This window comes from Myotis nattereri (assembly GCF_964212035.1).
Source record: "Myotis nattereri genome assembly, chromosome: X".
Taxonomy (NCBI): Eukaryota; Metazoa; Chordata; class Mammalia; order Chiroptera; family Vespertilionidae; genus Myotis; species Myotis nattereri.
This window is the reverse complement of record NC_138078.1, coordinates 27145072-27173011: the sequence shown is the minus strand read 5'-3', so window position 1 is coordinate 27173011 and position 27940 is coordinate 27145072. Positions and strand designations below refer to the sequence as shown.

Below are 27940 nucleotides of genomic sequence, written 5' to 3'. Positions count from 1 at the left end.
CAGGATAAGAAATTGACGGGCGGTAGTGGGGAGGGGATGGGGGTGGCTTTGCTCCATCACTGAGAGACCTCTCCTTGGTCCAAAGACTACAGCCCAGGAAACCTAGGATTCCTCAGCTGAAGCCTTCCAGAAAAGGACCCACCCAACTTGCTAAGAAAGGAAAACCCACGTGATGGCGGGGGATGGGGATGGGAAGCTAGGCGACCCTGCAGCCCTCTTGGCCAGGGGCGGGGCCAGGGGGCCAGGCTGTATCGACGAATTGCCCCGCGCAGCTGGTGCTGGTGGGGGCGGGAGGGAGGGGGGGGGTGTTCCTGCTGGTTCTGCGCGCGGAAGCGTGGAAGAGGAATCGCTCTGCGCGCGCCAGGGGCAGAGAATAGGGACCCGCTCCGCACGCATCGGACAGGGGCGGGGCAGGCGCCAGCTTCCATCTAGTGGTGCCTGGAGTTGAGAGCCAAAGCCTGACGCCGCCCCGCCCCACTCGGCACCGCCTCCCACTACCGGGGAGGGGCCGGGGCGGAGCTAGCGGGACTGCGCCGGGGCGGAGCGGGCACCCGGCGAGCGCGGGCAGATCGAGGCGCGGGTTCGGTGGCAAAGGCTCGCGGTGGGATCGGCGTCCCTGCGGCTGCTGAGCACCTCCGCCTCGGCCGGCCACCTCCGCACCCCCATTTCGCGGCGGCGGGAGGCGCGGAGCCCCAAGGGAGCGAGTTCCCGCGCCCCGCGGAGCCGCTGCTTCCCTTCGAGGAAGGTCCGGAACCCAGCCCTCCGGACCCGCCTGGCGTCTTCGCCTTCGGCGGGCCGGCTAACTGCGGCGCCCGGGGCATGGCTTCGGCGGGCAGCGGCATGGAGGAGGTGCGTGTGTCGGTGCTCACCCCGCTGAAGCTGGTCGGGCTGGTGTGCATCTTCCTGGCGCTGTGTCTGGACCTGGGGGCCGTACTGAGCCCGGCCTGGGTCACGGCCGACCACCAGTACTACCTGTCCCTGTGGGAGTCCTGCCGGAAACCCGCCAGCTTGGACAACTGGGACTGCGAGTCCACGCTCAGCAGCGGTAAGGGCCTGGCGCGCCGCGATCCCTTCCTCCCGCCCCGTACTGCCCCGCGCCCCACTGCCCGGACCGCCGCTGCCTCTGCCCCGCACTTTGTGTCCCCTCCCCTTGTCCGCCCCGCTCCATCCTGGCCCCTACACGCATCCTCGGATGTCCACCCCTGCCCTCTCCCTGATCCTAGTGGCCACACAAACCCATGCGATGTCCCGCGCCCTCCACCCTCCTCCCGTGGTCATTCCTCGGGCTCTGGAGTAACATGTATGCTCTTTGGGGTCATTGTTATCACTTAAGGCGAGAACCATGCGTCTGTGGCTTCCTCGCCCCCCTTGAAAAGGGAAAAGCAAAACCGACCCAACTTCACCGGGATGCCCTGGGTTCTCTCTCGGTCTTCTTCGCTCTGTTCTCCCTCCTCTCTCTTCGCGGGAAACCGCCCGAGTTTACCTCTTGGTGCCCGCGTTTCTGCCTTGTCTCCACTTTACCTGACTTTTCCCCAATAAGTTTAGGTTCGGACTTTCTATTTCCTGGCATTTTGGGGGGATGTGAAGAGTTGGGAGAGGGACAGGCTTAATTTCTCTTCCTTTTATGGTGACACTGCCCTTGGTTGTGAGTTGCCTTTTCTTCTCTCCCAGTCCAAGAACCTCCCCTCTCCTCCAGACCTTCCTTTCTTTTCTCTTCATGAACTATTCACAAAAGCCTGGGACTTAGTACCCTTTTCAGCCAGCACTGAAAGCTGCAAATGGAAAGATGGGGGTTGGAGACAAAGGTAGTTACTCGGGCTACCAGCCCCATGGGGGCTTTTACTGCTTTACTCTCTCCTTGACCCCCAGTTGCCTTCCCCTGTACCCCAGTTACGCCCGTAGTAGAAATCTGCCAACTTCTGATTTCTTGCTGCAAACCCTTTTCCTTGCTAATCTTGATTCTTCAGCCGGTGTCGTACAGAGAAAGGGGAATGGAGAGAGAGGACCTGCCTGTGATTTTATGCACTTAAACGCACCCCTGAAAAACTCATTAAATTCCTTCGTGCCAGTTTCATGTCTTTGGGACTATTTATAAAGCTTTGCTGGAAACGTTTCCAGTTCCAAGAAAGTTGAAATAACACAACAGCCACAAGAATCTGATTGACTTTTGTCTTTGGTTTCTTATTATAAGAGAGATTAGTTCACTTGGTTAAGTTTGGGCCATAAAATTGATTTTTCTGTTTACAAAAGGCCTTTTCTTCGATAGTTCCTCAAAATTTCCATTGAAGGGTTTTGGTTTTGTTACTTAATTCACTGTGGAGGGGACTGGTTGGCAGCAGGAGGTCAACATTTAGGCCTTTAATTCTTTCAGGGTTGGTTGTTTACAACTAAAGATGAAATAAGTCGGTAAAATGCCTTTCTTCAGTAACCAGGGGATCCAAATAAACTTTGGGGAAAATATCTTTTCTTTCTCCTCTTCAATAGAAATGGAAATTTATGTAGGAATGCCAGCTTCAGTGTGTCTCCTTAGCAACGTGAATCTTTTGCCCCTTTCCCACTGTCTCCTCAAATAATAGCCCCCTGGTTGTATAAAGACTTTGCAGCTAGGTTAGAGAAACCAGCTTTAAGTCCCATTTTCTTTTCAGGCCAGGATCCCTTTCTCTTGGCCAGGAATGCGGGGTATGGGGAGAAGCCAGCTCATTTTGTGGAGCAGTATGCAGGGTTGGCTAATCTCTCCTTAATTGCCTCCATACTCATTATCTTCTCTTTTCCCCTCTCCAGGCCAGGAAGCAGGGAGACCAGAGCTTAATGCAAAAGTAGTGATGATAGGACTAGGCAAGGTAGAAATCAGAGGCAGGTACAGTTTCTGATGTTTTCCCTCAACCCGTTATTCCGCCCTCATGTTGAAACTCATACACCAGCATTGACTTCTGTTTGGGTTCCTGAAAATCAGCTTTAGTTTTATTTTGCTTCCCAACTAGTTTTCATCCTAGAAAAAGTATACTTCATAAGCAAATGGGGTTTGGGGTGGGGAGTAGAGATGGCATTTTTAAGGATATCTGAAACAAGTTGTTGGCTTTCTTTATGTAGTAGCAGTTCATTTTCGTCTCCCCAAGGTGGTGTGTATGTGTATGTGTGTGTGTGGGGGGGGGGGTTGGGGGGGGATTGAAACAATATGGAAAATTGCTCAAGCTCCCACTTTACAAAATCAGTTTTCTTCCCATGTTCTGGACTTAAAGCCTGTATCCACTGGTGTTTTGAAACGAAGGAGGAAGCTTGAATTTAAAATGAGCAGTGCTTTTCTTGCATGTTCCAAGGGGCCAGCAGCTTTTCTCAGTCTGTTTGCTTTGTGGAGTAGCAGAAAGCAGGGAGAGAAATGTCTTCTCTAAAGATTTTAATAGATCCACTTCATTGTCTCTCAAAATGAATTACCTCGGGAGGAACCAGCAAGGACAGTTTTACAGAAGGCCCTTCACCAGGATCTTCAGGGCTTAATTAAAAACCTTTGTCTTAATTAGAATTAAAACTGCCGTGAAGAGGCCAGTTTGTATTTACAGAAGGGAAATTTCAGGAATGTTTCTACTGACGACAATCTGTCCTACTTAGGCCCAATTTCTACAGAAACTTTCCCCTCGGCCATTATTTTTAAAGCTGCATTTTAATTTTGGTACCAAATATGCATCATTTGCTGCTTATAACCTGCTTTATGATTCTAAGCCAAAGCAGAACTATGCCTTTTGTGTCCTGGTGTATTGAAGGTTGCGTCAGCACTTCTAGTAGGAACCAGTAATCCCGGTGTCAATCAGCACTAATGCTCTTCTCCTGTGTCCCAATTCAGTGTATGGAGGACAGTCCATTTTAAGATTTAAGTTTTCCACAAATGAGAAAGCGGCTAATTGGCTGCCATTTGCGGTGGAAACAAACAAACAAAGAAATAATAGAGTATGCTTGTTAGTAAGTTTCGAATCAGTAGTACTCACATGGCTGCTGGCCATAGAATTTCTTTCTAAGGATAGTTTTCCCCACTACCGATTTTGGGCTTTTAATAAAACCTTTTAATTCATGTTTAGTCTTAATTTTTTAAATGATAGTTATGTTTCGACTTTTGCTTAGTCACATTTAGTTTTAATAACTTTTTTAAAGAACATAGTTAGGGTTTCACAGCAATAGCAATTACAGGAGAATCCTACCTGTAAGTAGGATTACTGAAGTGTATGCAAGAGTGCTGCTGCCCTGAACTTGATATCAAACGTGCTGTATAACCTCTAGGGTGGTTTTACATTTCTTCTTTAAGATTCATAAATATGTAGCTTTCATGTGAAGCAAATTGTTTTGTTGTTTGTGTGACTTGTTAACTACGCAAAAAGCAAGGACACGCAGATGGCCAAATGAACACATTTTTCTGAGAGTAATTTTGGGATATAAGAAGTGTATCCATTTTTCCATCTGCAGAATACTTGATCAAATAGTTTGATTCCTTTTCAAGGAATATTGTGAACATCATTCCTGCTCTGTCCTAAAAATAGCTGCATTTGTAACATGAGTCACCGGCAGTTTTGAAATGACAGTGCACCATACGCTAATAACAGGTGAATATTATTATTTTCAGTTGACAAGAGGTTCTTTTAAGAGGGCTTTTTATATGTAGCTCACTTTTTAAAATGGTAGTATAAAAATCCACTTTAAAAGGCATCAGAAAACTTATCTTTACTGGTAGTTTAAGATAAATTGAAATGCCTAAACACCTGCAAACCTTAGAAAATCTGAGATACAGTGATTCTGAGTTCAGAGAGATATCATCTGTGCATATTTTAAGTCCATACCTTCATTGGAAGACAGCAGTTCTTTGGGAAAGCTCATAATGGAGTTTACTCCAGGGAAGGTTCAGTTTGTTGCTTAAAATGAGTTGATATTGATGCATGTTTACAAATACTCAGCAACCCTGGAGGTCACAGCAGTGAAACCCTCTTCCAGCTTCCTGCAAAAGAACATAAGCAGAACAAATGCTTTGGGTTTTTTTTAACCTACACAGCTCAGATTTATGGAAAAATTATGCAAAGAGTAGTATTTAGCACCAAAACTTTCTCAAGTAATAAACCAGAGAAAACCAAGTATAACATATGTCGAGATCTTCATGATGATTTTCTTTTAATATCTCCTAAGATTTGGGAGGATGTTGGGTATGGAGGGATTGAGTAAAAAAGCAAAAAGAGAACTCATGGACATGGACTGTGGGGTGATTGAGGGGGTTGGAGGTGGAAGAGGGCATAGAGGGGATAAATGGTGATAGGAAAAATAAGATAAATTAAAAAAAAGATTTTCAAGTTCCTGAAATTGACTTTTACGAAGGACATTTTAATTTGTGGGCAGATATAATTCCTCTTTTGCTCATATTTATAGAATGGTTGTAATCTCCAGGGAGCCATTTAGAACCATCTTTGTCAGCTAAGGGATTTGATGGGTGTGTGAGAAGCCTGGCCTTTCATAAAACATTTCAAAACAATCAAAAACATATCTTAAGCAATAGATTTAGCTTGCTGTCAGGAGTACCCTTTAGGAATTTCTTTTAAGTTTCTGTTTAATAGTAAGACTACTCAGCCAGACCATAATACACATCCAGTGCTACTAGATATGTTAGTGAAAAGGATTATCAGTGCTTCAAAGTAAGTCCCTGAATACATTACTTAAATACCACAGTAAACTTCTATATGAACTATGCCAAATTATAACATGATCCTGTAGGAGGGTCGAGTACTCTTGTAAGAATACATGAGGCTTTGGTTTCAAAATGCCCTGAAATTGGCCACTTACCAATCACGTGATCGCATACAACTTAATGTCTTTAAATGGTTTGTTATGACGATTAAATATACAAAAGTACATGCTCATTAAGGTTATGTTTCTTCCTTATTGTATATATTCAGAAAAACAAACCCAAGGTGATTTTTTCAATAATTAAGGACTTTTTCCCCCTTAAAGGGCACATTTTCTTTGCATTAAACAATGAAGTACATTGTTAGTTTCAAGTTTAAATTTTGATATGCATTACCTAGCATTTAATAGTACTCTTGGTAGATAGATCATGATCAGAAATAAAAGCTGCCTTTTATTCAGTACTCTTACAGGCCAGACATCTCAAGTATTCCCAAGGTCACAATAAACTTGCACAGTAGTGAATGCTATTCCTATATTCTTTGAAGAGACCAGAGATTTTTGTAAATTTACGAAGTTCTCAGTCAGTGGTAGAGACAGGATTTCTCCAATAGTGTTCTAGTTACAAATGCTGGGAAACAAACCACACCTAAAGTTAGTAGTGTAAAATAATTATTTTGTTGTGCTCATGACTTCTTTGGGTCAGGGATTCAGATAGGGCATAATGAGGATGGCTTGTCTCTGCCCCAGAATGTCTGGGGCCATAGCGGAGGATGACTTGAAGGAAAAGATCTAGAACTACAGGATCGTCTTCCAAATCATTTCCCTGGGTTTGGCACCTTGGTGGGAATGGCTGGGAGACTGGATTAAACTGGGACTGGCTTTTCTAGCTTGGTAGTCTCAGGGTAATTGGACTTCTTACAGGATGAGTGTGTTTGTTCAGAGCCAGGGTCCCAAGAGAAACAGGCTCTGTCTGAACTAGCCTGGAACATCACAGAGGAGCCATCTGGCCAGCCCAGATTCCAGGGGAGGACAGTTGGACTTCACCTCTTGATGGATTGACAACAATGTCACATTATAGAAGAGCATGCAGGATAGGAGATGCTTTTGGGCCACATTTACAGCATATATTTTGATCCTGGAGTCTAACTACAAATCTGCATTCTTACTTTATTGCCTCCAAAGAACAAAGACAACTAACTGCATAGCTTCTTTTCTTAAGAACTTTGAATAGATTATATAAATAATGTTTGGCTAGGTCGAAAACTACCCTGAATCTACACATGGCTTTAATGATTGCTCACTTGTAGGCAGTTAATTTGGATTTGGAATCAAATGAGCTCAAGAACCTAACCTGTCCACAAATAGAGAACTTTTTCTCTCTGTATAACCTTAGATCATCTTTGATTTAGTCTCAAATGACCAAGGCTCAAAGTGACTTAAGAATCTGGACTGTAACCTGCTAGTTCATGTTGCATGATAAAATTTTAGTATTAAAAAAAAGTTTTGTGAGTCTGATGAGATGTTTTGTAAACAAATACTAAAACATTAAAATTCCAGATAGGAGCCAGGTCTTGTAGCACTTGAAAGGTATTGGAATTGTAGAGTTGTTTTTTGTTTGCTTTTTAAAAAATGAATAAGTAACATAATTATTTGCCTAATAACTACCCATATACTGAATCAAAGAACCATAGCACATTTGGAGTAGGAAAGATTTTAAAAATAATTCTGCCCAATCAAATTTATTGCAAATATTAAGAAAAATTAGTCAAGGTACAATGTTAAAGACGCTATAGGGAGATTGTAGTTGTAGCTGTAGTATTTTTGCAGGGTCGGTTTTCAAAATTTCCTGTAATATTTCAGATAACTGTCTCGCTGCTTGAAGGATTGTTGCATACTGTCATGTATGCAACAATCCAAATTTTGGATGAAGAGGTTAAGGACTCCACAGGAAATAGATGTCCACTTTTTTAAAAAAAATCCTCATCTAAGGGTATGTTTATTGATTTCAGAGAGAGGAAGAGAGAGAAAAACATCAGTGTGAGAGAGAAACATCGATTTGTTGTCTCCCTCCCCCATATGTGCCCCAACCCAGGATCAAACCTGAAACCTAGGTATATGCCCAACTGGAAATCAAACTTGCAACCTTTTTGGTGTACTGGATACACCCATCTGGCCAGGGCAACATCTACTTTTTATAAGATTATCATCCAAAATTTGATTTCACATAGAATTTAGAGTCTTCAAATACTCTTATGTTGATAAGTTAGTTAAGTTTTTGATGTTTATTATCACCAAATTTACAGTGTTTCCATGGCTAGTCCTTAAAAATCAGACTTTTTTCTTTAGGTTTCTCCATGATATGGTACTTTAAAACAGCGACTTAATTTTAAGTTGAAAAATAATTCCAAAAATATGTGGAAGCCAGCCATGTACGCTTCTTAAATGGATTAAATGGATATACATTTTACTATATCAACTTATTACTATATTCTGGCTTTATTTTTTTTAAATACAGTTATCTATCAAAAGAGACTGATTTTCCCTTGAGCAGAATTTCATCCTCACATGTCAAAACCACTGACATGTAAATCTTTACCAGTTTTGTCAAAGTATTGGATCATCTCCCTTAAAAATTAGACAAGAACACCTTTCCTTGCCCTTTTTTGCTCCTATATTTGTATGGGATTTTGAGATACAAGTAGATCATCAGTTTTCTATTCTACTGTAATCTTGCCTTTGGCACCAAAGACTCCCATTGAAACAAAACAAAACAACATCCTACAAAAATATGGTACCATGGTTCCCAAAGAACAAAGAAAAAATATCTAGGAGATAATTTTTGTCTCTACCAGCTTATTAACTTTTGAGGTTTAAAATGATCATTTAATGAGCCATGTTTCAAGATAATGTCACAAATACTGATTCTGTCTTTTCAAAATAAATGTTTAGTAGGCAAAAAGATGGTAAAAAATAGAAGTCAGGACTTCTTGAGTCACATGTTCTCTATGCATAGAAAGGAACACCCACAGAAGAACTCAAATTTCTATCAAAGAAGATTTTATTGCTGTCATGTTTAAGGTCCCTAAACCAAGCATTCATCAAAATGCTGCCATAGTGCTTTGTGAATGCAACCTGGTTTATTCCTAACACCATTAGGTGACTTAGAGATAGAAATGACTTTTCCCCTCTTTCCTTGTCTTTTCATATGTACCCAAGGAGTTGACTTACCAACACATATTCATTGATTTCCTAGCAGGGAGTAGGCATTATCCTGGTACAAAGTCATCCAGTCAGTTCTGTGTCACTGTGCTGCTAGGTGGTAAGGTGATGAATGAAACAAATTAATGAAATAATATAAATGTGCAAAGTTCTGGAAAGAAGGATATTTAAGTTTGACTTCTGCAGGAGGATATAAGGGATCTCATCTAAAGAAGCTTGCTAACAGGAAACTGGTGGGACAGTTGCTTGCCAATTTTATCCTTCCATATTTATTTACTAAGAGGGTGTTTTAATACTGATCGTGGGTGACTGTCAGGCTGTCTTCTCTTTGATTGTTATGAGCTACCATAAATCCATCACAAAACCTTTTTAGTTGCTTAGAGAAAGGTTACCCCTCCTATTCCTGGTGTGGGTTTTCTTCTTCCTGCTTTTCAAAATAGCCAAGTTTTCCAATTGTCACCTTCTTAGTTTTTTTCTGAAGAATGAAGAAATAATGTTCAGTGTAACAGACTCATCACAACTTGATAGAAGTACTATGATTAGAAATTACTATTGAGAAATACCTGTACCCATTAGATAATATTAATTATCACCAAATGCTAATGAAAGTGTTCTAATATAGTACATTGGAAGAAACAGCAGTCATTAGCAGTGAAGGTGTCTTTCCTTTTGTCTAAATACTGAAATTTGCTTTAATAGCAAGGCTCTTTGCTAAGCTTTGTATACAATGGCTTTATTTTGGGTAAAAACCCCATATGCTATGGTATTTAGGTGATAAATTGCATTTCCACCAAATTTCCTAAGATAGAAGTCAGTGAAGCAACTAAAATGCTGCTTTGTTTATTCTAACATCACTACAAAGCAACTCAAAAGGCTTGAACAAAATTGTCATGGATTGACAATTAATAACCTGTTTGGTACTTTTGGGCAGCCAGAATTTTCCAAAATGTTGGCAAAATTGATCAGCACTTTGGTCACTTGAGTTTGTTGTATCACTAATTTGGATGGTTACCCGAGTCATTTATGTACTTAAAATTAGGTCGGGACTGTACTTTTGACACATTTTTTTATCCATAAATGAGCTAAAGAGTAGGACACTAAATTCTATTGTTTACAATTTGATTAACATGGCTATGTAAAATAGGTGCTTCTCTGCTATTATCACTTCATATTGTGTAGTCCAGTGCATGTAGTGTCTATATTGTTGGTCATTTTTATAAAAGACAGCATTGTTTGCCTTAAATAATTGTTTGAAGAATGTTAGTTTTGCTATCAGTTGTTTGAAAAAGAGGTGGTCATTTTAGTTATTGAAATTAGAATCTTTTATTTTATTTTTTTTGCTCTCTTTGTGACTCCATCTCATGGGATCGTGGAAAATTAATGCAGCGCTGATGGATTTAGGTCAAAATGCAATGTAGCCAAAAAAACAAAGTTTAAACTCCCTCAATAATGGTTTTGGTGTTTCGCTTCATTTGCCACATACAGACTAACTTTAAAAAGTTAAGTATATCATTTGATACCTTCAGAAATATTTCTGTGTTCCTTTTGCACAAAATAACAGCACCATTTTGGTTCATTCTCCATATATGAGGCAAATAAATTCTTACATTACATTTGATGAAAATAATTCAATGCCATAATTTCTGACCATGTGAACTAGTTGGGGAAAAGACATAGTCTTTAGTGAAGAGATGGATATCTTGGGGAATATGGGTTTAAAATGTTATTCTGTAACTGAGCTTTCTTTTCCTTAAACAACCATAAACCATTCCAATACTTCCAATTTCTGATGACAAAATGGAATTAGCAATACTGAATTTGCTTTCTGAGTTCTCACCAACATAACTAAAATAAATTTAAATGTATTGTTAAAAATGTGTCCTACACGTGAATAAAGGTATTTAGAAGAACTGAATATTGCAGGGTTTGAGTGAAATGATCCAGTCCATGTGGGTGAATTGGGGAGAGGTAGTAGGTGAACCCTATGGGAGGTGGTGACAAGATGATAGGTTGAATAGAGAATGAGTTTGATTGCAGTCATGGATGTCATTTTGGTTCATATAATTTCCTTTTGGGGAATTCAGAAGTGAAAACATAAGTGCATGTCTGGCAAATTTGAATGTGATAACAAAAATTATTAAAAATCAACCCTGGCCCAGTGGCTCAGTTGGTTGGAGCGTCATCCCACACACCAAAAGGTTGCAGATTCAATCCCCTGGTTGGGGCGTGTATGAGAGGCAACCGATCTGTTTCTCACATCGTTGTTTCTCTTTCTCTCCTCACCCTCCTCTCTAAAAATCAATAAAAATGTATCTTTGGATGAGGATTAAAAAATTACTAAAAATCAATATTATTTTAGTATATGATATAGAAAAGTGAGAATCATGCATTAAAATATTAGAATACGTTTAGGGAAATACTACCCTACCTAAACTGGGAGTTGAATTTTAAGGTTAAAATCGGTTTCTTCATTATTTTTAATTATATCTAATATGCTAGAAAAAGTGGCAGTTGGGTGCTTAGGGACTTACATGCAGTAGAACTAATCTCAGCTTATATGCAGTATCTACAGAGATAAATTAGCCAGTGTTTGACAAGTTAAAGGTTTTGAAATGAAATGGATGAAAGAAAGCTTTAGGTACTGGTGTGGTGCATTAACCATGGCTCCAAAGTGTGGAAAATTTATCATCATCAAGATTTTGCCTTTCCTGAAAATCAGAAGTAAATTTTGATCATGAATTTCCCAAGGGAATGGGAATTCTTCGATTTGGCAGTTATAATATGGCCAATAGAATTTTCATAATGCAGTGGTGGTTTCAAAACTGTCATGTGAGACTGTAAAATAAGTCTGCACAATTCTGCAGAATACTAAAGCATTTGTAAACATTGGAACTTCTGGTGCCAGCTAATAAAAATACCTTGAAAGAGGATTTGAGTTTAGTTCCTGTGTTGCATATTAATTTTGGACTTGATTTTGTTGTGGGGTGTGGAGGGGCTGCAAATCTAAATTGGCCTAAGAATTAAATTGACATGAGACAGATTAACAGGAAAAAATAAGCAAATTCATTATCTATGTACTTATGGTGGTTCCATAAGAATATGGGGCCCTAGGACAAATAGGACAGTTGAGGTTTATATGCCATTCTGGTGCTAAGGAGTGAGGACTGTAGTGGTTGGACTTCAAAGAGAAGAAGGCAGTTCACAGGGAGATGAAAAGCAAATGTTTGGTAAACAAAAGTTTGCTGGGCCTTCTTTAACAATGGGGCACCTAGAAGACTTGGTCAAGGAAGGGCCTTGCTAGGTGCCTCCCTGTCTGTCACACCCTAGATCAGATTAAACTATAGTTAATCTCTGATGATAGCTCACTTCCTGGAGCAGGCCCTCTATCTAAATTCTTTTAGGCAGTTAGGGGGCAGGTCAAAGTTGTTTCCTGAGTTTTTTGTTTCTTAAAAATAATTAGCTTAAAATAATCAATAGCCCCCAAAAGGTGTATTTTGTGGTGGCAAACTCTGCTCTCCCCTCATTATGACAAAAGGACTGCTCAATTTTTGTTCTGTAACTACAGGGCAAAGTATAACATATAAGAGTATAACATCTATTCATTCATGGGTCCCTCCCCCCCTTTTTTCCTGTTAGAGAAAGCACTACTGGAGAAGTACACACTTGTCTTGAGTCTTGGCTTTCCTAGGTGCAGTTTCCATGCCTCCAGTGCAGGGGTGGGCAAACTTTTTGACTCGAGGGCCACAATGGGTTCTTAAACTGGACCGGAGGGCCGGAACAAAAGCATGGATGGAGTGTTTGTGTGAACTAATACAAATTCAAAGTAAACATCATTACATAAAAGGGTACGGTCTTTTTTTTTTTTTTAGTTTTATTCATTTCAAATGGGCCGGATCCGGCCCGCGGGCCGTAGTTTGCCTACAGCTGCTCCAGTGCGTCCACTGTGTCAATTTTGCCAAAATACTCTCAATTGGAACCTGATATATATGATGGCAGCCTCTTTTCTGGGTTGATTTCTGGATCTAGAACATCCTCCCAGCACATTTGAGCCCTCGTGGGTTTATGGACAAAAAAAAAAAATATACATTTCTCCCTCAAAAGTAATTTTCACTTGTTCTCTCAGGTCTTAGAAACGTAACTCAGATTTCAAATCTGCTGGCCTGCCATTGAACCAGCTTTAATTGTGCAGAGCAGTGCAATTTGTAAAACAGCACCACGGCCATTGATGTTCTGCAGAGCTTATTTCTTTTCACTGCTCCACTTCACTATGAGTATGTCATTTATAGAAATGTGTAAAACTAATGCAGAGTAATAAATCTCTAAGGACTTTTAACACTTCATCTGACTAAATACTGTGAGGACTATAAAATTAGGACACTAAGATTGATATAGAAATTCACCAATTATGAGAACTTAAAACATGATTTTTTAAAGAAATGGGGCTGAAAATTAAGAATTTTATGACATTTTAATTTGTTTTGCCAACACTGAATATGAGATAGTAAGTATTTCTGCCATGCAAATCTTCTAATGGAAAAACCATTAATGTGGAGACAGGTTTTTCTAGTCTTTATTATATCACTGTAAATTGCCCATCCTATAAGTATATCACAAAATATCATATATATATTTCAAATCTACATTTGATAGATAAGTAAATATCAGTAAACATAAGTCCTAGCCTATTACTTTAATGGCAATTAGTAGGTATCTATAAAAGTATTTTTCATTTTTAAATTCCCCATATTCTAATCTTGTTCAGTGAGAAAGAGGGAAATGGTATCAGGCCAATCTACATAGTCCCTCACTTTAGCTCACCTGTGAGGCAGGCCCTAATATTTGGACAATGGATTCTAGTTGTTTACTGAAAGAGAACAATAGCATAAGCATGTTCACAGCTCCAAAATGGATAGTGCTGAACCTTGAAAAGTGCCCGGGGCTTCTTTGACTGCGATAGCCGTATCGAACCACTCTTTCAGCTTCCTGATTGATGCTCATCTGGTCAGCGAGTTAAGAGCTTTGATCCTGGGCAGCCTGCCTGAGTGAATCATTCCAAATGGATATAATGACAACAATCCCCAAACTTGGCATGGTCCACCAGAGATAAAGCCTCAATACTTCAGTCTGAGCCCCAGCCTCTGGCCAGGAGAGTGGCAAAAATGGCCCAATTCTAGTCTCTCTTGGAAAATAAAATGGCTTTTCTGTTTGAGGAGGCATATCTATGGTTTTGGACCAAAGGGAAGGGTAGCAGTATCACAAAGGTGGTGATGCTGGTGACATGCCTTTTTAACTTTATGTCCAGAGTGACTTTCTCATTAGCTACAACCCTTACTACTAAAAAGAAATATAGGACATTTAGAAGAAAATCAGAACTCAGTGTATTCATTTACTTTTTAGAACTATTTTCTGTGCTAGAAGAGTTTCCCTTTCTAATTAGGTTCTGGACCCTTTTAGTAACTGTTATTCTCCTGGCAGCTTCTATTGCATTTTATGTGGTGTTCCATATGGAATAAAGTATTACTATTTTAATGGAGTTTAACATTATCTAAGATTTTTTTACAGTTTTCTCTTGCTAAATTGGATAACCATTACTTTGTACTCCTTTATTATTCATTTATCAAATCAACTTCACTATGAATTTATTATTGTCTGAGAGACCTTTACCTAGAAAAAGGTTAGACATTTAAAATGGTACATAAAGTCTAGACCAGGGGTCAGAAAACTACACTCGGAGGATCAAAGCCAGTCTACCAAATCTAATGAACAAAATAAACTGTTGAACAAAATAGATCCAGAGACATAGAAACATGGAGCAGGCTGTTGAATCTTAGAGGGAAGGTAGGGGTAGGTAGGAAGAGAACAACCAAAGAACTTGTATGCATATATGCATAACCCATGGACACAAACAATAGAGTGGTGGGAGCAGGGATGGCCTATACGGTGTCAATGGGAGAAAAAAGGAGATAGGTGATACTTTCAACAATAAAGATGTAAAAAAAAAAAGATGGACCGCCTCCCCCCCCCCCCCCGAAAAAAAAAAACCCAACCCAATAGTGCACCACCTGTTTTTATATAAAATTATGTAAAATTTTATTGGGATATTGTCATGCTCATTTGTTTATGTATTGTCTATGCTGTTTTCACACTATATGGCATAGCTGAGTAGTTGCAACAGAGATCATAACCAACAAACCTGAAAATATTCACTATCTGGACCTTTATAGAGAAAGCTTGCCTTTTTTGTCTATCTTTATAAAATGCAAATATATGTGTGGTTTAGCTATTCTTTGAGGATATTTAAAGTAGAGAAAGTGACCAAAATTAATTTCTGATTTATTTTGTGTTGAAAGTGGAAATAGTCACATTTATAGCATTTTATGCATAATGGGTAATGTGAACAGGCTTATCAGAATAAAATATTCTATTGTACTTTTAAGATATTTTTTAAATGAGTAAATATTTAGTTGTATCTTGATTTAGATACAAATAGATACCTTGAAATTTTTAAAAAATATATTTTATTGATTTTTTACAGAGAGGAAGGGAGATGGATAGAGAGTTAGAAACATCGATGAGAGAGAAACATCGACCAGCTGCCTCCTGCATACCCCCTACTGGGGATGTGCCCGCAACCAAGGTACATGCCCTTGACCAGAATCGAACCTGGGACCTTTCAGTCCGCAGGCCGACGCTCTATCCACTGAACCAGACCAGTTAGGGCGATACCTTGAAATTTTTATTTAAAATCATTCGTAGGAAGTTGTGAAAGTCATAATCATTTTATAAAAGTAATAGTACAAAATGAAAATACAAATGATTGTAAGCAAATACTATGAGCAACTATATGCCAACAAACTGGACAACCTAAGCAAAATGGACAACTCCCTAGAAATATACAAAAAAATCAGGAAGAATAGGAAAACCTGAAAAGGCCAATAACTACTGATGAAAGTGAACCAGTAATTTAAAAACTCCCTGCAGATATGCACCCTTATGTTCATAGTTGCACAATTCACCATAGCTAAGATTTGGAACCAGCCTAAGTGCCCATCAGCAGATGAGTGGATTAAAAAACTGTGGTACATCTACACAATGGAATACTATGCTGTGGTACAAAGAAGGAATTCTTACCATTTGCAACAGCATGGATGGAGCTGGAGAGCATTATGCTAAGCGAAATAAGCCAGTCAGAAAAAGAGAAATATCACATGATCTCACTCATTTATGGAATGTAATGAACAACATAAACTGATGAACAAAAACAGATCCAGAGACAGAGAAGCATTGATTAGACCGTCAAATCTCAGAGGGAAAGTAGGGGAGGGTGGGGGTATGGGGGAGAGATCAACCAAAGGACTTGTATGCATGCATATAAGCCTAACCAATAGACACAGACAACAGGGGGATGAGGGCATGAGTCAGGGGCCGGGGGGGGGGGGGGAGGCGGGAATAAGGACGCGTATGTAATACCTTAATAAATAAATAAAAAATAAAATTAAAACTCCCTGCATACAAAAGTCCTGGGCCGGATGGATTTACAGGAGAATTTTACCAAAGAAGAAGAACTAACATCTGTCCACCTCAAATTATTCCAAAAAAATTAAGAGGAAGGAACACTTCCAAGCTCATTTTATGAGGCCAGCATTACCCAAATTCCAAAACCAGATAAAGGCACTACAAAGAAAGAAAATTGCAGGCCAATATCCCTGATGAACACAGACACTAAAATCTTCAACAAAATATTAGCAAATCAGATCCAGCAATATATTAAAAAGATCATACACCATGACCAAGTGGGATTGATTCCAGGGATACAAGACTGGTACAATATTTGCAAATCAATAAATGTGATAAATCACATAAACAAATTGAAAGACAAAAAAATCACATGATCATATCAATAGATGAAGAAAAAGCATTTGACAAAATCCAGCACCCTTTTTTGATAAAAACTATCAGAAAAGTGAGAATAGAGGGATCATAACCTCAATAATAAAGGCCATATATGACAAACCTACAGCCAGCCTAATGCTCAATGGGCAACAACTAGAAGTGTTTCCCTTACAAACAGGAACAAGACAAAGATGTCCACTTTCACCACTCCTGTTTGACATGGTCCTAGAAGTCCTAGACACAGTGATCAGAGGAGATAAAACACATCCACATTGGAAAGGAGGAAGTAAAACTCTCAATTATTCACAGATGACATGATGTTGTACATAGAAAGCCCTAGTGGCCATCAGTAGATGACTGGATAAAAAAAGCCGTGGGTCATTTAAACAGTGGAATACTATGCAGCTGTAAAAAAGAGGGATCTCTTACCCTTTGAAAGAGCATGGATGGAGCTGGAGGATATTATGCTAAGTGAAATAAGCCAATCTAAGAAAGGCAAATATCACATTATCACACTTATTTGTGAAATCTAATGAACAGAATGCATTAACAAAATAAGACTGAAGCATGGAGGCATGGAACAAACTGACATACCTCAGGGTGAGGATTGGGGAGACAAGAAGAGATAAACCACAGAACTTATATACTTAATAGTGGCCCAATGCACGAGTTCATGCACATCGAAAGGAAATTAATTAGAAGAAATTTTTAATATTGCTGTTTGCCCTTTCTCTATAATAGAAGTGTCAACCAAATTCACGATTGGCAATAACAGATCAAAACACGCGTGCAATTGGCACCAGCGAGAGCTTTATCGAGCATGTGAGATTCAACTTAGCCTTTTATAGATATAGAATAAACTTGCTTAATTAGACCTGCTTTCTAGTGTGGCTAAACTTTTTCCAGCCCAGTGAAGCACCCCAACTTCTCTTCCAGGTAATTGTCAGCAACACACCAGTAAATATCAACACAAAGCAGATTATTATTGTAGATCACGCAGGGAGAACAAAGGGTAAAATATTTAACTGCAGCAGTGTTTGACTATATTCTGTGCAGTAAGGAAAGCTGAAGTCATTTTCAAGGTCCACCATTTCTTTTCAGTCAGGTCAAGTTTCTGAGCTTTCTAAATCTCTGTTTTCTGGCTAATGAATAGAAAATAGGATTCCACCGAGTCTCCTATCTACCTACTCCCGTACTTCTTTGAGGATCAAATGAGGTAAGCCACAGAGAATGCTTCACAGACATTTGGTTAAAGTGTAAAATGTTTCTACCTGTGTTCCTGGGCTGAAGACACTCCAAGGAGGCTGGTTGCTAGGAAGAGGAAGCCACATTTTGTGCCATTCGGTCTTGACAGTGTCGGTTGCGATTTGGTGGGTTGTGGCTCTGGGGTGGTAGCGGGGCCTGTGTCCTACTTTGGGGAAGCCGAGTGTTGCTTTGTGGGTGCCAGGTCCATGGTGCTGTTTCTTTGTAAATAGCCAGTGTGCATCACAGCAGCTCCTGCGTGGAGTGTCTGCCCCCTGGTGGTCAGTGTGCATGATAGTGACCAGTCAGATGGTCAGACACTTAGCATATTAGCCTTTTATATATATATATAGACCAGCCGTGGGCAAACTATGACCCGCGGGCTGGATCCGGCCTGTTTGAAATGAATAAAACTATTGAAAAAAAAGACCGTACCCTTTTATGTAATGATGTTTACTTTGAATTTATATTAGTTCACACAAACACTCCATCCATGCTTTTGTTCCGGCCCTCTGGTCCAGTTTAAGAACCCATTGTGGCCCTCGAGTCAAAAAGTTTGCCCACCCCTGATATAGACTATATATATAGATATGCATAGCCCATGGACATGGGCAGTAGGGGGGTGAAGACCTGGAGGGTGGGCAGGGGCTGAGAGGAGGAAGGTAAAGGGGGGAGGGGGGGGAGGGAAACAGGAGACATCTGTAATACTATCAACAAAACATAAATAAAATAAAGTAAAAGTAATAGTACATCTAGAAGGTATTCAGCATGGGTTCTCTTAAACAAAATCTCCAGAACTGAATGGATAGATGGATAAGATACTATTTTCTCTGTAGTCCAAACACTTTGATAAGATTAAAATTTGATTTATGCCCTAGCCGGTTTGGCCCAGTGTATAGAACGTCAGCCTGCGTACTGAAGGCTCCCAGGTTCGATTCAGGCCAAGCACACATGCCCAGGTTGCGAGCTCAGTTCCCAGTAGGGGGCATGCAGGAGGCAGCTGATCAGTGATTCTCTGTCATCAGTGATGTTTCTCTCCCCCTCTCCCTTTCTTTTTTTTTTTTTTTAAATATATTTGTATTGATTTTTTACAGAGAGGAAGGGAGAAGTATAGAGAGTTAGAAACATCGATAAGAAACATTGATCAGCTGCCTCCTGCACACCCCCTACTGGGGATGTGCCCACAACCAAGGTATATGCCCTTGACCAGAATTGAACCTGGGACCCTTCAGTCCATAGGCCGATGCTCTATCCACTGAGCCAAACCAGTTAGGGCGTCTCCCTTTCTTTCTGAAATCAATAAAAATATATTTTTAAAATATTTGATTTATTACTCAGAAATTTCAACTTATGTTTTCAGAAGGATTTCTGTTTTGTTAAAGTGCAGTGTTTGTGCTATGCATATAAATTTTTTTAAATAAATTTCGAGATTTCCAAATGTAAAGATTATTCTTTTGGGTTTTTTAAAAATCCAAAGCTACATGCTGTTATAGAATATAAAGCCATAGTATGGCTATACTTTTAAACTCCAGTTGAAAGCCAGATATACTTTGGTTTGAAGTTATATGGCTTTGTTGCATGAAAAAAAAATGTTCTCTACTTTTGTGTTTCATCTTTATATTTAAAAAAGTGTGGATTTGTTCTGTTTCCCCCTTGTTTATTTGTTTGTTTGTTTGTTGTTGAACACAGTGCAAATTCCAGTCCAATGTCAGTTATTATCCAGAATTTATTAGAATAGGATATACAAGAGGACCCTTGAGGCAGGGATATACAAATGTAAATAAATTAAGTATAGGATATTGTAGGTTCCTCCATTTATCTTTTAGACTCCAGCAGCAAAGAGTGCACTTTGGAAGGTTTCTAGAGAGATAATTTCAGTGTGCAGTATCCAAATATCATGAGTTCTTAACTTTGGATAGACTACATGGCAATTTAATCATGGATTAAAGTCTATTTTCATTTCCTGCACATACATTAAAGTGAGAGCCAGAAGAGGCAGCCTGGGACTTCCAAACAACCCCCGCTGAAAAATGTTCTCCCCAGTATCATTTTCTGTGATGCTTCCTAATAAGCTAGATAGTGCTTTTATCTATTCACTTTGTTTGTTCGTAGAGAACATTTTGCTCTTCTTATGGAATGGAAAGTAGGCCAGTTTTCCGTCATACTATTTCTACATCTTTCTTTTATAAGAAATGACAAATGCATTTCAGTGAGGTTTATGTTTCTCTCGGCATGAGAGACTCTTAAAGTACCCATGTGCAGGAGCTTGCATATGGTAAGTAATCAGTATACGCTTACTGTCTGTGTGCATGAATGACGAAAGGGGCTAATCAGCCATTTAGAGGTCATTTTGGATCCCTGGAAATTCCTAATTTCAGAAACCATTCCTGTGGTGGTAAATACAAAAGTAAGGTTACAATGAAATGAAAGAGGGGAGGAAAAACAACAACAAATCCCCCTAATGCTAATTTGCTGGGGAGTTGGGGAGTTGTTTTTGCGAAGGGAAGAAGGGAGGCAAATAAAAACTTGGTGGGTGGGTATGTGTGTATGTGAAAAGGAAGGCTGTGTGTGTGTGTGTGTGTGTGTGTGTGAGAGAGAGAGAGAGAGAGAGAGAGAGAGAGAGAGAGAGAGAGAGAGAAGGAAGGCTTTCCAAGAAAGCACAGCAATTTTTTTTAAAGCACTGTTGCCACAAGCAACAACATGGATGAATATTAGAAACATAAAAGCCAGGCATAAAAGAATTCAAACCATTTACATATATATAGTTTAAAGACAAGAAAAATGCTTCCATATGAGATACGATAGATGTCCATCAGTAGCCTGTGGGGAGGTGACTATTGACTGGGGGGGGGGGGCACAAGGGAACCTTCTGGGTAATGGAAATATTCTGTATCTTAATCTGGATGGTATTTACTTGGGTGTATACTACATATTAAAATTCATCAAGTTCTCTACTTTTTGTACTTAAGATCTCTGAGCTTTATAGAGTTCAATAGAAAATGTAATAATAATAAGGAAAGTAGGTCAGGGAGGGGGCACCAAATTTAGCATGAATGCTTAAAATAGTATCCTTGGAAGAAAAGCATGGCAAACCTCTGGTCTAATAACTCTGCTGAGTTTAACATAGGAAACTTTTCTGAATAAGACATTTATAGTAATTTTTGTTGCAAAACATTCCAAATCCCAAAGGATGCTTAGCATGCAGTAAATTAACATCCGTTTAGCAGCAGCAAGGTGAAGGCTGCTGAGCATAGTTCTCTTGATTCCTTGAGGACTTACTGCTTAAAAGCAGTGTTTTTCTTTTTTTCTCTCTAGATTGGCAGATTGCTACTCTGGCTTTACTCTTGGGCGGTGCTGCTATCATTCTCATTGCATTCCTGGTGGGTTTGATTTCTATCTGCGTGGGATCTCGAAGGCGCTTCTACAGACCTGTTGCCGTCATGCTTTTTGCAGCAGGTAAATATGTTCATTACTTTCAAACTGGAATTAAAGGTGCATGAGCCTTTCTACTACCCTCCCGTCTCATGCAGAAGCAGTATGCAGTTGCTGCGTTGCATACAAATTGAGAGGCATTTGTTGTATTTTAAGGTAAATTGGCTAAAGGTTTATCATATCAGTTTTTAGTGTGTTAAGCATTTCACAGAGCACAGTGGCAATGTCTAAACTTCTAAAAGGTGAATAAATAATAGTTCTTGACAAGGCTGTCACTTTAAGAATTACAGATGTATTGCAGCTGTCTCACATCCAGTTTTTCCCCCCTCATTTAACCCCCTTGGTTATCTTAAGGCAACATTATTTTTTTCTGACATGAAACTGAAAGAAATTTATATGTGTGTGTGTGTATGTATATATATACACACACATATATATATCCATCCTTAGAGGTATAAATCTATTTGGACATAAACATGGTTATACTGTAAAATCATAATGTATCACTTGCACCATCAGACATTTGAATTGTATGAGGTCAATGGCATACTCATTAATTTAACAGCCATCATTTTATGAAGCATTCTATGATTAAAATATCAACCAAGGTAAAATGGAGGTTTTACAAAAAGTCAGGAAGCTATTTAAAAAGGGGGCTTATAAGACTAAAAGCCCAGTACATTGTTCTGTGTGTTTCAATTTTCATTTATAAGCATAGCTTTGAATATATTGTTCTTTTTGACTCAAGCTGAAATAGTCTTGTGGTCCCTTCAATTTACCCTGTCAGTCATATCTGATTTGAAGACTGCAAAATAAGCCCCTGTGACTGTCAATAATGAAGACACTGACAGAATCATCTAGGCTGTTAGATGAATTTTTTAAAGCTGTTTAAAGTAGGGGATAGAGAAATTTCTCAAGATTTGAAGGGTAGTTTGAGCTAAAAATATAAAATCAGAAGTGTTCTGCTGCCCCCTGCTGTTCATTTCAGTGTTCTTCTTCTTGTACCAATGAAGACTGATCAGAATGTAGGTGTTACAAAAATGAAGGGCTGAAGTATATATATGTGTTCTTGCTCAAGAACACATATTAGTTATACTGGTAGATCTAGTATTTCATCACTACTGTCACTCATTCGTTCAACTGTTTATTGGGCACCTATTCCAGACTTCTAATAGAGTAGAAAACACCTTTATAAAAAAATATTTTGAAAGCTTAAGTGGTGACCATAGTATCAATATTTTGTTGATCTCATGTGTAATAAAAGGTCTATTGTGAATCATATAGTACTACATAAAGAGTCTCCTAAAGATTACATCAGTTTTGTTCATTAGAGTCCACAAATAAGTGAGATCATGTAATATTTGCCTTTCTCAGATTAGTTTATTTCCACTGATGGGCTCTTGGGCTATTTCCACATCTTAAGTATTATGAATAACGATGGCTGGTTCACCAAAAAAGCAGTCTAATCTTTTTAGAATATAGTTCAGATCAGTTAATACTTACTTACCCACTCAAACTCCTCAGGCCCCTGACCATGGTTCGCATGTCTATCCCTGAATGGGCCCCTGGCTGTCTTTTCTATCATCTCATGCCACTCCCTTCCTTGCTCTAATGTACTTCAACTAGTGAAAATTATGTTTCTCTTCACCCAGTGTGCTCCTGCAGCAGGAGTTTGCACTGCCTGTACCTTCCCCCCCCAGATTGCTCACTCCCCACTATATTGACCTGCACCCCCCATTCATTCAGGTCTGTGCTCTAATGACTCCTCTCCAAAGAGGACTTCTTCAACTCTCTATCTAAAAGAGCATAGCATCCTCTGTCTTGTTTGCTTGCTTTCTTGTATTTTTATGTCCCTTAGCAATAACTGCCATATTCTGTATTTAATTACAATGGACTGCCTACCCATAAGGGTAGCACTTTAGTGACCAATGCCTCAAACTGTATCACTTTAGAAATATCCAAATATTTATTGAGTGAATGAATTTATCCAATGAGTAAATAGATTCCTATTCCTATTCACATTCATACTTTAGTCCTGTTCTGCCAGGATCAGTCATGACTTGACTAGTGACTGGAATACAGAAACCTTAAGGAGAAATGCCTTGTTTTTTTAAAAAAAAACTTAGTAACTGTGGCATTTTCTTCACCTATAGCCCATGGTTGATAGTGATTGACTGCTTGTTAGTTTTAAGACATTTAAAACATGAACGTGCCCTTTCACAAAGGCACAGAGCCAGCTGAATTTTTTAAAAATGGATATACATTTGGAACTTACTGGCTGCAAATCGTGTGGGTTATATAATATGCTGTCAGTTGTCCTAACAATGACTTAAAACTTAGCAGATGTTTAAACTACAAACAAGGTGTGATTTCTGTTTTGGATGCTGAGAGATTCTCCTTTTTGAGGGACCTGTTTATCCATTCACTCTCAATAGTAATGTGAAAGTACTGGCCCATGCAGTGTTGAACTGCAGGGCAAAATGTTTAGAATTCTTATATCAGGTTCCAGAAAGGTCACTTGACCCTCACATAGAGCTTCATTGAAAGTAATTATTTTGAGGAATCATGCCCTCATGAATTTTCTGTACTTCATCAGTTTTATGCCCAAGATAGATGACTGCTATACAGACTTTCTAGGAACATTAATCATATTGATAATAATGATCTTTTACAGCTACTGAGAACAGATGAGAATAGATTTTTAAGCACAGAATTTTAGTTTAATTAAGCACACTATCCATCCTGTTACTCTTTTAAAAAAATGTAATAAACTATCTTTTTTATTTTATCAAGGTTTATTCTTGTATCCTACTCCTTAATTGTTTGTTGCTACACTTTTGGAGTTAACAGTATTTTTAAGATGGGCTAAATAATAATCATTTTAACCAAAACTTGACTTTATATATCAGGAGTTGGAAAACATCCTCCCCCCCCCCCCACACACACACTGGGTGCTTCCTTCTCATCTTCCATATTTTATTTATTTTTCATTATTGTTGAAAGTATTACAGATGTCCCCTTTATTTGCTTTTTTTCCCATTAACCCCCTCCACAACCGCACCTGTCCTTCCCAGGCCTTGAACACTGTTGTCTGTGTCCATTAAGGCATGTAAGTTCCCGTTAATCACCCCCTACCCAACCCCCACTCCTGCTTTTCCTTTGAAATTCCTCGGTCTGTTCCTTGCTTCTATGTCTCTGGATCTGTTTTGTTCATCAGTGTATTTTGTTCACTAGATTCCACATATGAATGAGATCATCTGATACTTGTCTTTCTTTGACTGGCTTATTTCATTTAGCATAATACTCTCCAGGTCTTTCAATGCTGTCTCAAAGGATAGGATATCATTCTTTTTACTGATGCTTAGTATTCCATGGTATAAATGTAGCACAGCTTTTTTATCCACTCATCTGCTGATGGGCACTTTCGATTGCTGTTCACAGGTTTTGTATAGTGGAACAGTTGAGCTTGACTAGTACTACCTGCCATAATACTAATAATTATATACATGGGGAGGCAAAAGTAGGTTTATAGTTGTAAGTACACAAAATAGATTATTCTTGTATTATTTATTAGTTATTTTATTTATTTGTATAAGCCCACTTTTGCTCACCCCTGTATGTATTTTGTAAAGTGGTAATTCTTGGTGTGCCCATAGAAATTATTATATTGCACTAATTATTTTGCCAAAACCTATTATGGTGATTTAGAGTAATTCTTACTGTATTGTGAAAAATAGTGTTAAACAGAGAAAAAATGTTAATATTTTAAAGTATATACTATTTAGAGTAAGCAATGCTTCAGATGTTTTGGCTTTTATGTTTATTTGGTTAAAAAGTAATTCTCATAACTATGTGTATTTATATGTTATATTATTCTGTTTCCTGTAAATACATTTTTCTAATTTTGATATGCTTTTCTTTCAGTTGTTTTACAGGTTTGCAGCCTGGTTCTTTACCCAATCAAGTTCATTGAAACTGTGAGCTTGAAAATTTACCACGAGTTCAATTGGGGTTATGGCCTGGCGTGGGGTGCAACTATATTCTCATTTGGGGGTGCCATCCTTTACTGCCTGAACCCTAAGAACTACGAAGACTACTACTAGAACCAATAGTCTCACATTGGGGGGAAAAACATCCAACAAGGATTACATCTGCATCTTTTCTAACTCACTATTTTCTAAAACACTTGTGGAGTGTCAAGCAGTTTGCTAAGTTGATTTAATATCTTTTGCCTTTTGGCTGTCAACATAATAACCAGCTTCTACATCCATTTTAGGGACCTGCACAAATTAAGAGAGCTGATTAGACATAGGCAAATGCTGCAAACTTCCAATATGTTCTTGTCATTTTTCTTGACAAGTGAAGGGTCTATATGACAGCAACCATTGTGAGAAACTAGATGGAATGAGAAATGCCTGAATCTCCTATTGCCTGCAGGGGAGCAGCTGGCATAAGCAACATTTAGAAGTTCCTTTTGCGCTGACAAGGATTTAACTGTCAGAGTCCTTATCACCTGCTTTTCCCACCCAATGACTAAATTGCCATTGGTTTTTTGCTTGAGTGAGCTCTTGAATAGTGAACTGCCCATCAGCATCTAATGGGAGTTCTGAATGTAAGTTGTTAATGGTACATATTCCATCTTCAAGAGTACTCTTTTTAATGGGAGGTTATGCTTTGGCAATCAGCATTTCCTTGGGAAAGGTGTCAAGACTTGGAGAGGTGCTTTTCATTATGTGGTTAGAAATTGTGCCTCAGCCATATCTAGAATGAGGAAAATTGAGAGTTTCTACCTTCCCTGGGGCAACTAGAAAGACATATGCATGAGTTGCTTTTGTCCTAAGTACCCAGTAAATCATTTATCAAACATTACAGCAAATAATTGTGCATATGTAACAAACTTAAGTGTTTTTATAGAAGATGGACCATTAGCATAAATGGTAATATGTTGTTCCCTAGCCCTACACTTGCATTTGCCTATTACACATAGAATTAACATTTGCTCTAGTGAAGTGATTTGAACACTAACCTTGTACGCGTTGTTAAGAGGCTTAGATCGGTATGCACACTTACTTACCTTACAAAAGTACATATTAAAGCTTTTGCTCTATATTCTCTGCTATTCCACTGGAAAGTTTTAATAGAATTGTATAAAGAAAACAATTGAAATGGTATTAATCTAAAAATTTTGATTCTTCTGTAAGCACTGTAGTTCAAAAAAGAGTAGCAATTAGGTTGGTCATTTTGTTTAAAGTAGAAGGCTGCTTTTTTCAAGTATTTTAAATGTCTTTATTAAAAAATAAAGGAATAGTGATAGATTTATTTGAATGTCTAAATGTCTCAGTAGAGGAATGGGATTCATCTGGTTATCACCTGGTCCTCTGATGTTAACTAAGGGGCTAACTGATTTGTGCACACAATTATGATGGATTTATGTTAAGGGAATTATTTGTTGACTGTTCAAATATAAGGAAATATCAATAATAGGGAATAAGTTTGCAACTAATCTCATACTGCAAGCTTGTTCATCTTAATCCTGTTTAATATACAAATTTGGATAGTTTAATTATAAGCATATTTTTATATCAAATATACAGTTCTAATATAAAAGTTATAAATAATTATTTTTGTTAACAAAGACACTAAAACAGTATGTCCTAGTTTTGGCCCTCTTGCAGAAAGAAGCAGTGGAGAAAATCATTGAAAGCACACCTATGTTCTCTTGTATTGCAAATTCTGTTAAGAGCAGGACCACATCAATAGTATTTAATAATTTGCTTTCCCTCCCAAAGCAAAGTTCTGCTTTCAGCTTGTCTTAAGAGCTGTTGCCAAAACAACAGAAAGAAAAAACTATTTTATTATTCAAATGCTTAAAAAAAAACCTCTTCTGACTTTTCTATAGAATCACAAAGTAAATATGAAGTATCAGGCTTATTCTTATTTTATCAGTGACAAAAGTGATTAAATGCATCCTAGAGAGAAACCTTTATAAAAGTATATGTTTCTATGTAGAACCATAAGAAACTATGAGTGGACATTTTCCAGAAAGATGCTAGTATTATAGAATCTTTTGAAGCAGTTTTCTTGATAAATACACATAGTAAAATCTGGGCCAGACTGTCTTGCAGTTAGTTAATTGCATATTGTCAGAACAGCATGAGAAATATGATATTTGTTGGAAAGGGATTTCGGCTACTAAACACTCTCGATTGTGAGAGAATCTCTTTATTCCTTAATAATGGAAGAACAGTACTTTGGTGCTGACATCAATGAGGCACTTTTCTTAGTCCTAGTAGAGGATGCAGTGTGCTGTTAGACTAATATCACATCTCAAGTCTTATCAAGTTTTCATTCTCTGTCAACATGACAAGCTGAAAAGTGACAGAATATGTTATCAGCTAAGGTATACATATTTGCAGTTTACTGAAAAGTAGAGTGCTTATATAAACTTTTTCTCCTTAGCAGTGAAGAGCCCTATGCTATATTTCTACCATCACTAATG

At 38.7% G+C, this 27940-nt stretch overlaps 1 protein-coding gene across 1 annotated transcript; it reads left to right on the top strand.

The window, feature by feature from the left end:
- The first annotated feature begins 536 nt into the window (after positions 1-536).
- Positions 537-27310, top strand: TMEM47 (transmembrane protein 47). The gene is made up of 3 exons (XM_081115033.1): positions 537-1045; positions 21325-21465; positions 25366-27310. The coding sequence occupies exons 1-3, from the start codon at positions 820-822 to the stop codon at positions 25542-25544; spliced, it is 546 nt and encodes a 181-aa protein (XP_080971159.1). The 5' UTR covers positions 537-819; the 3' UTR covers positions 25545-27310.
- Positions 27311-27940: the final 630 nt, after the last annotated feature.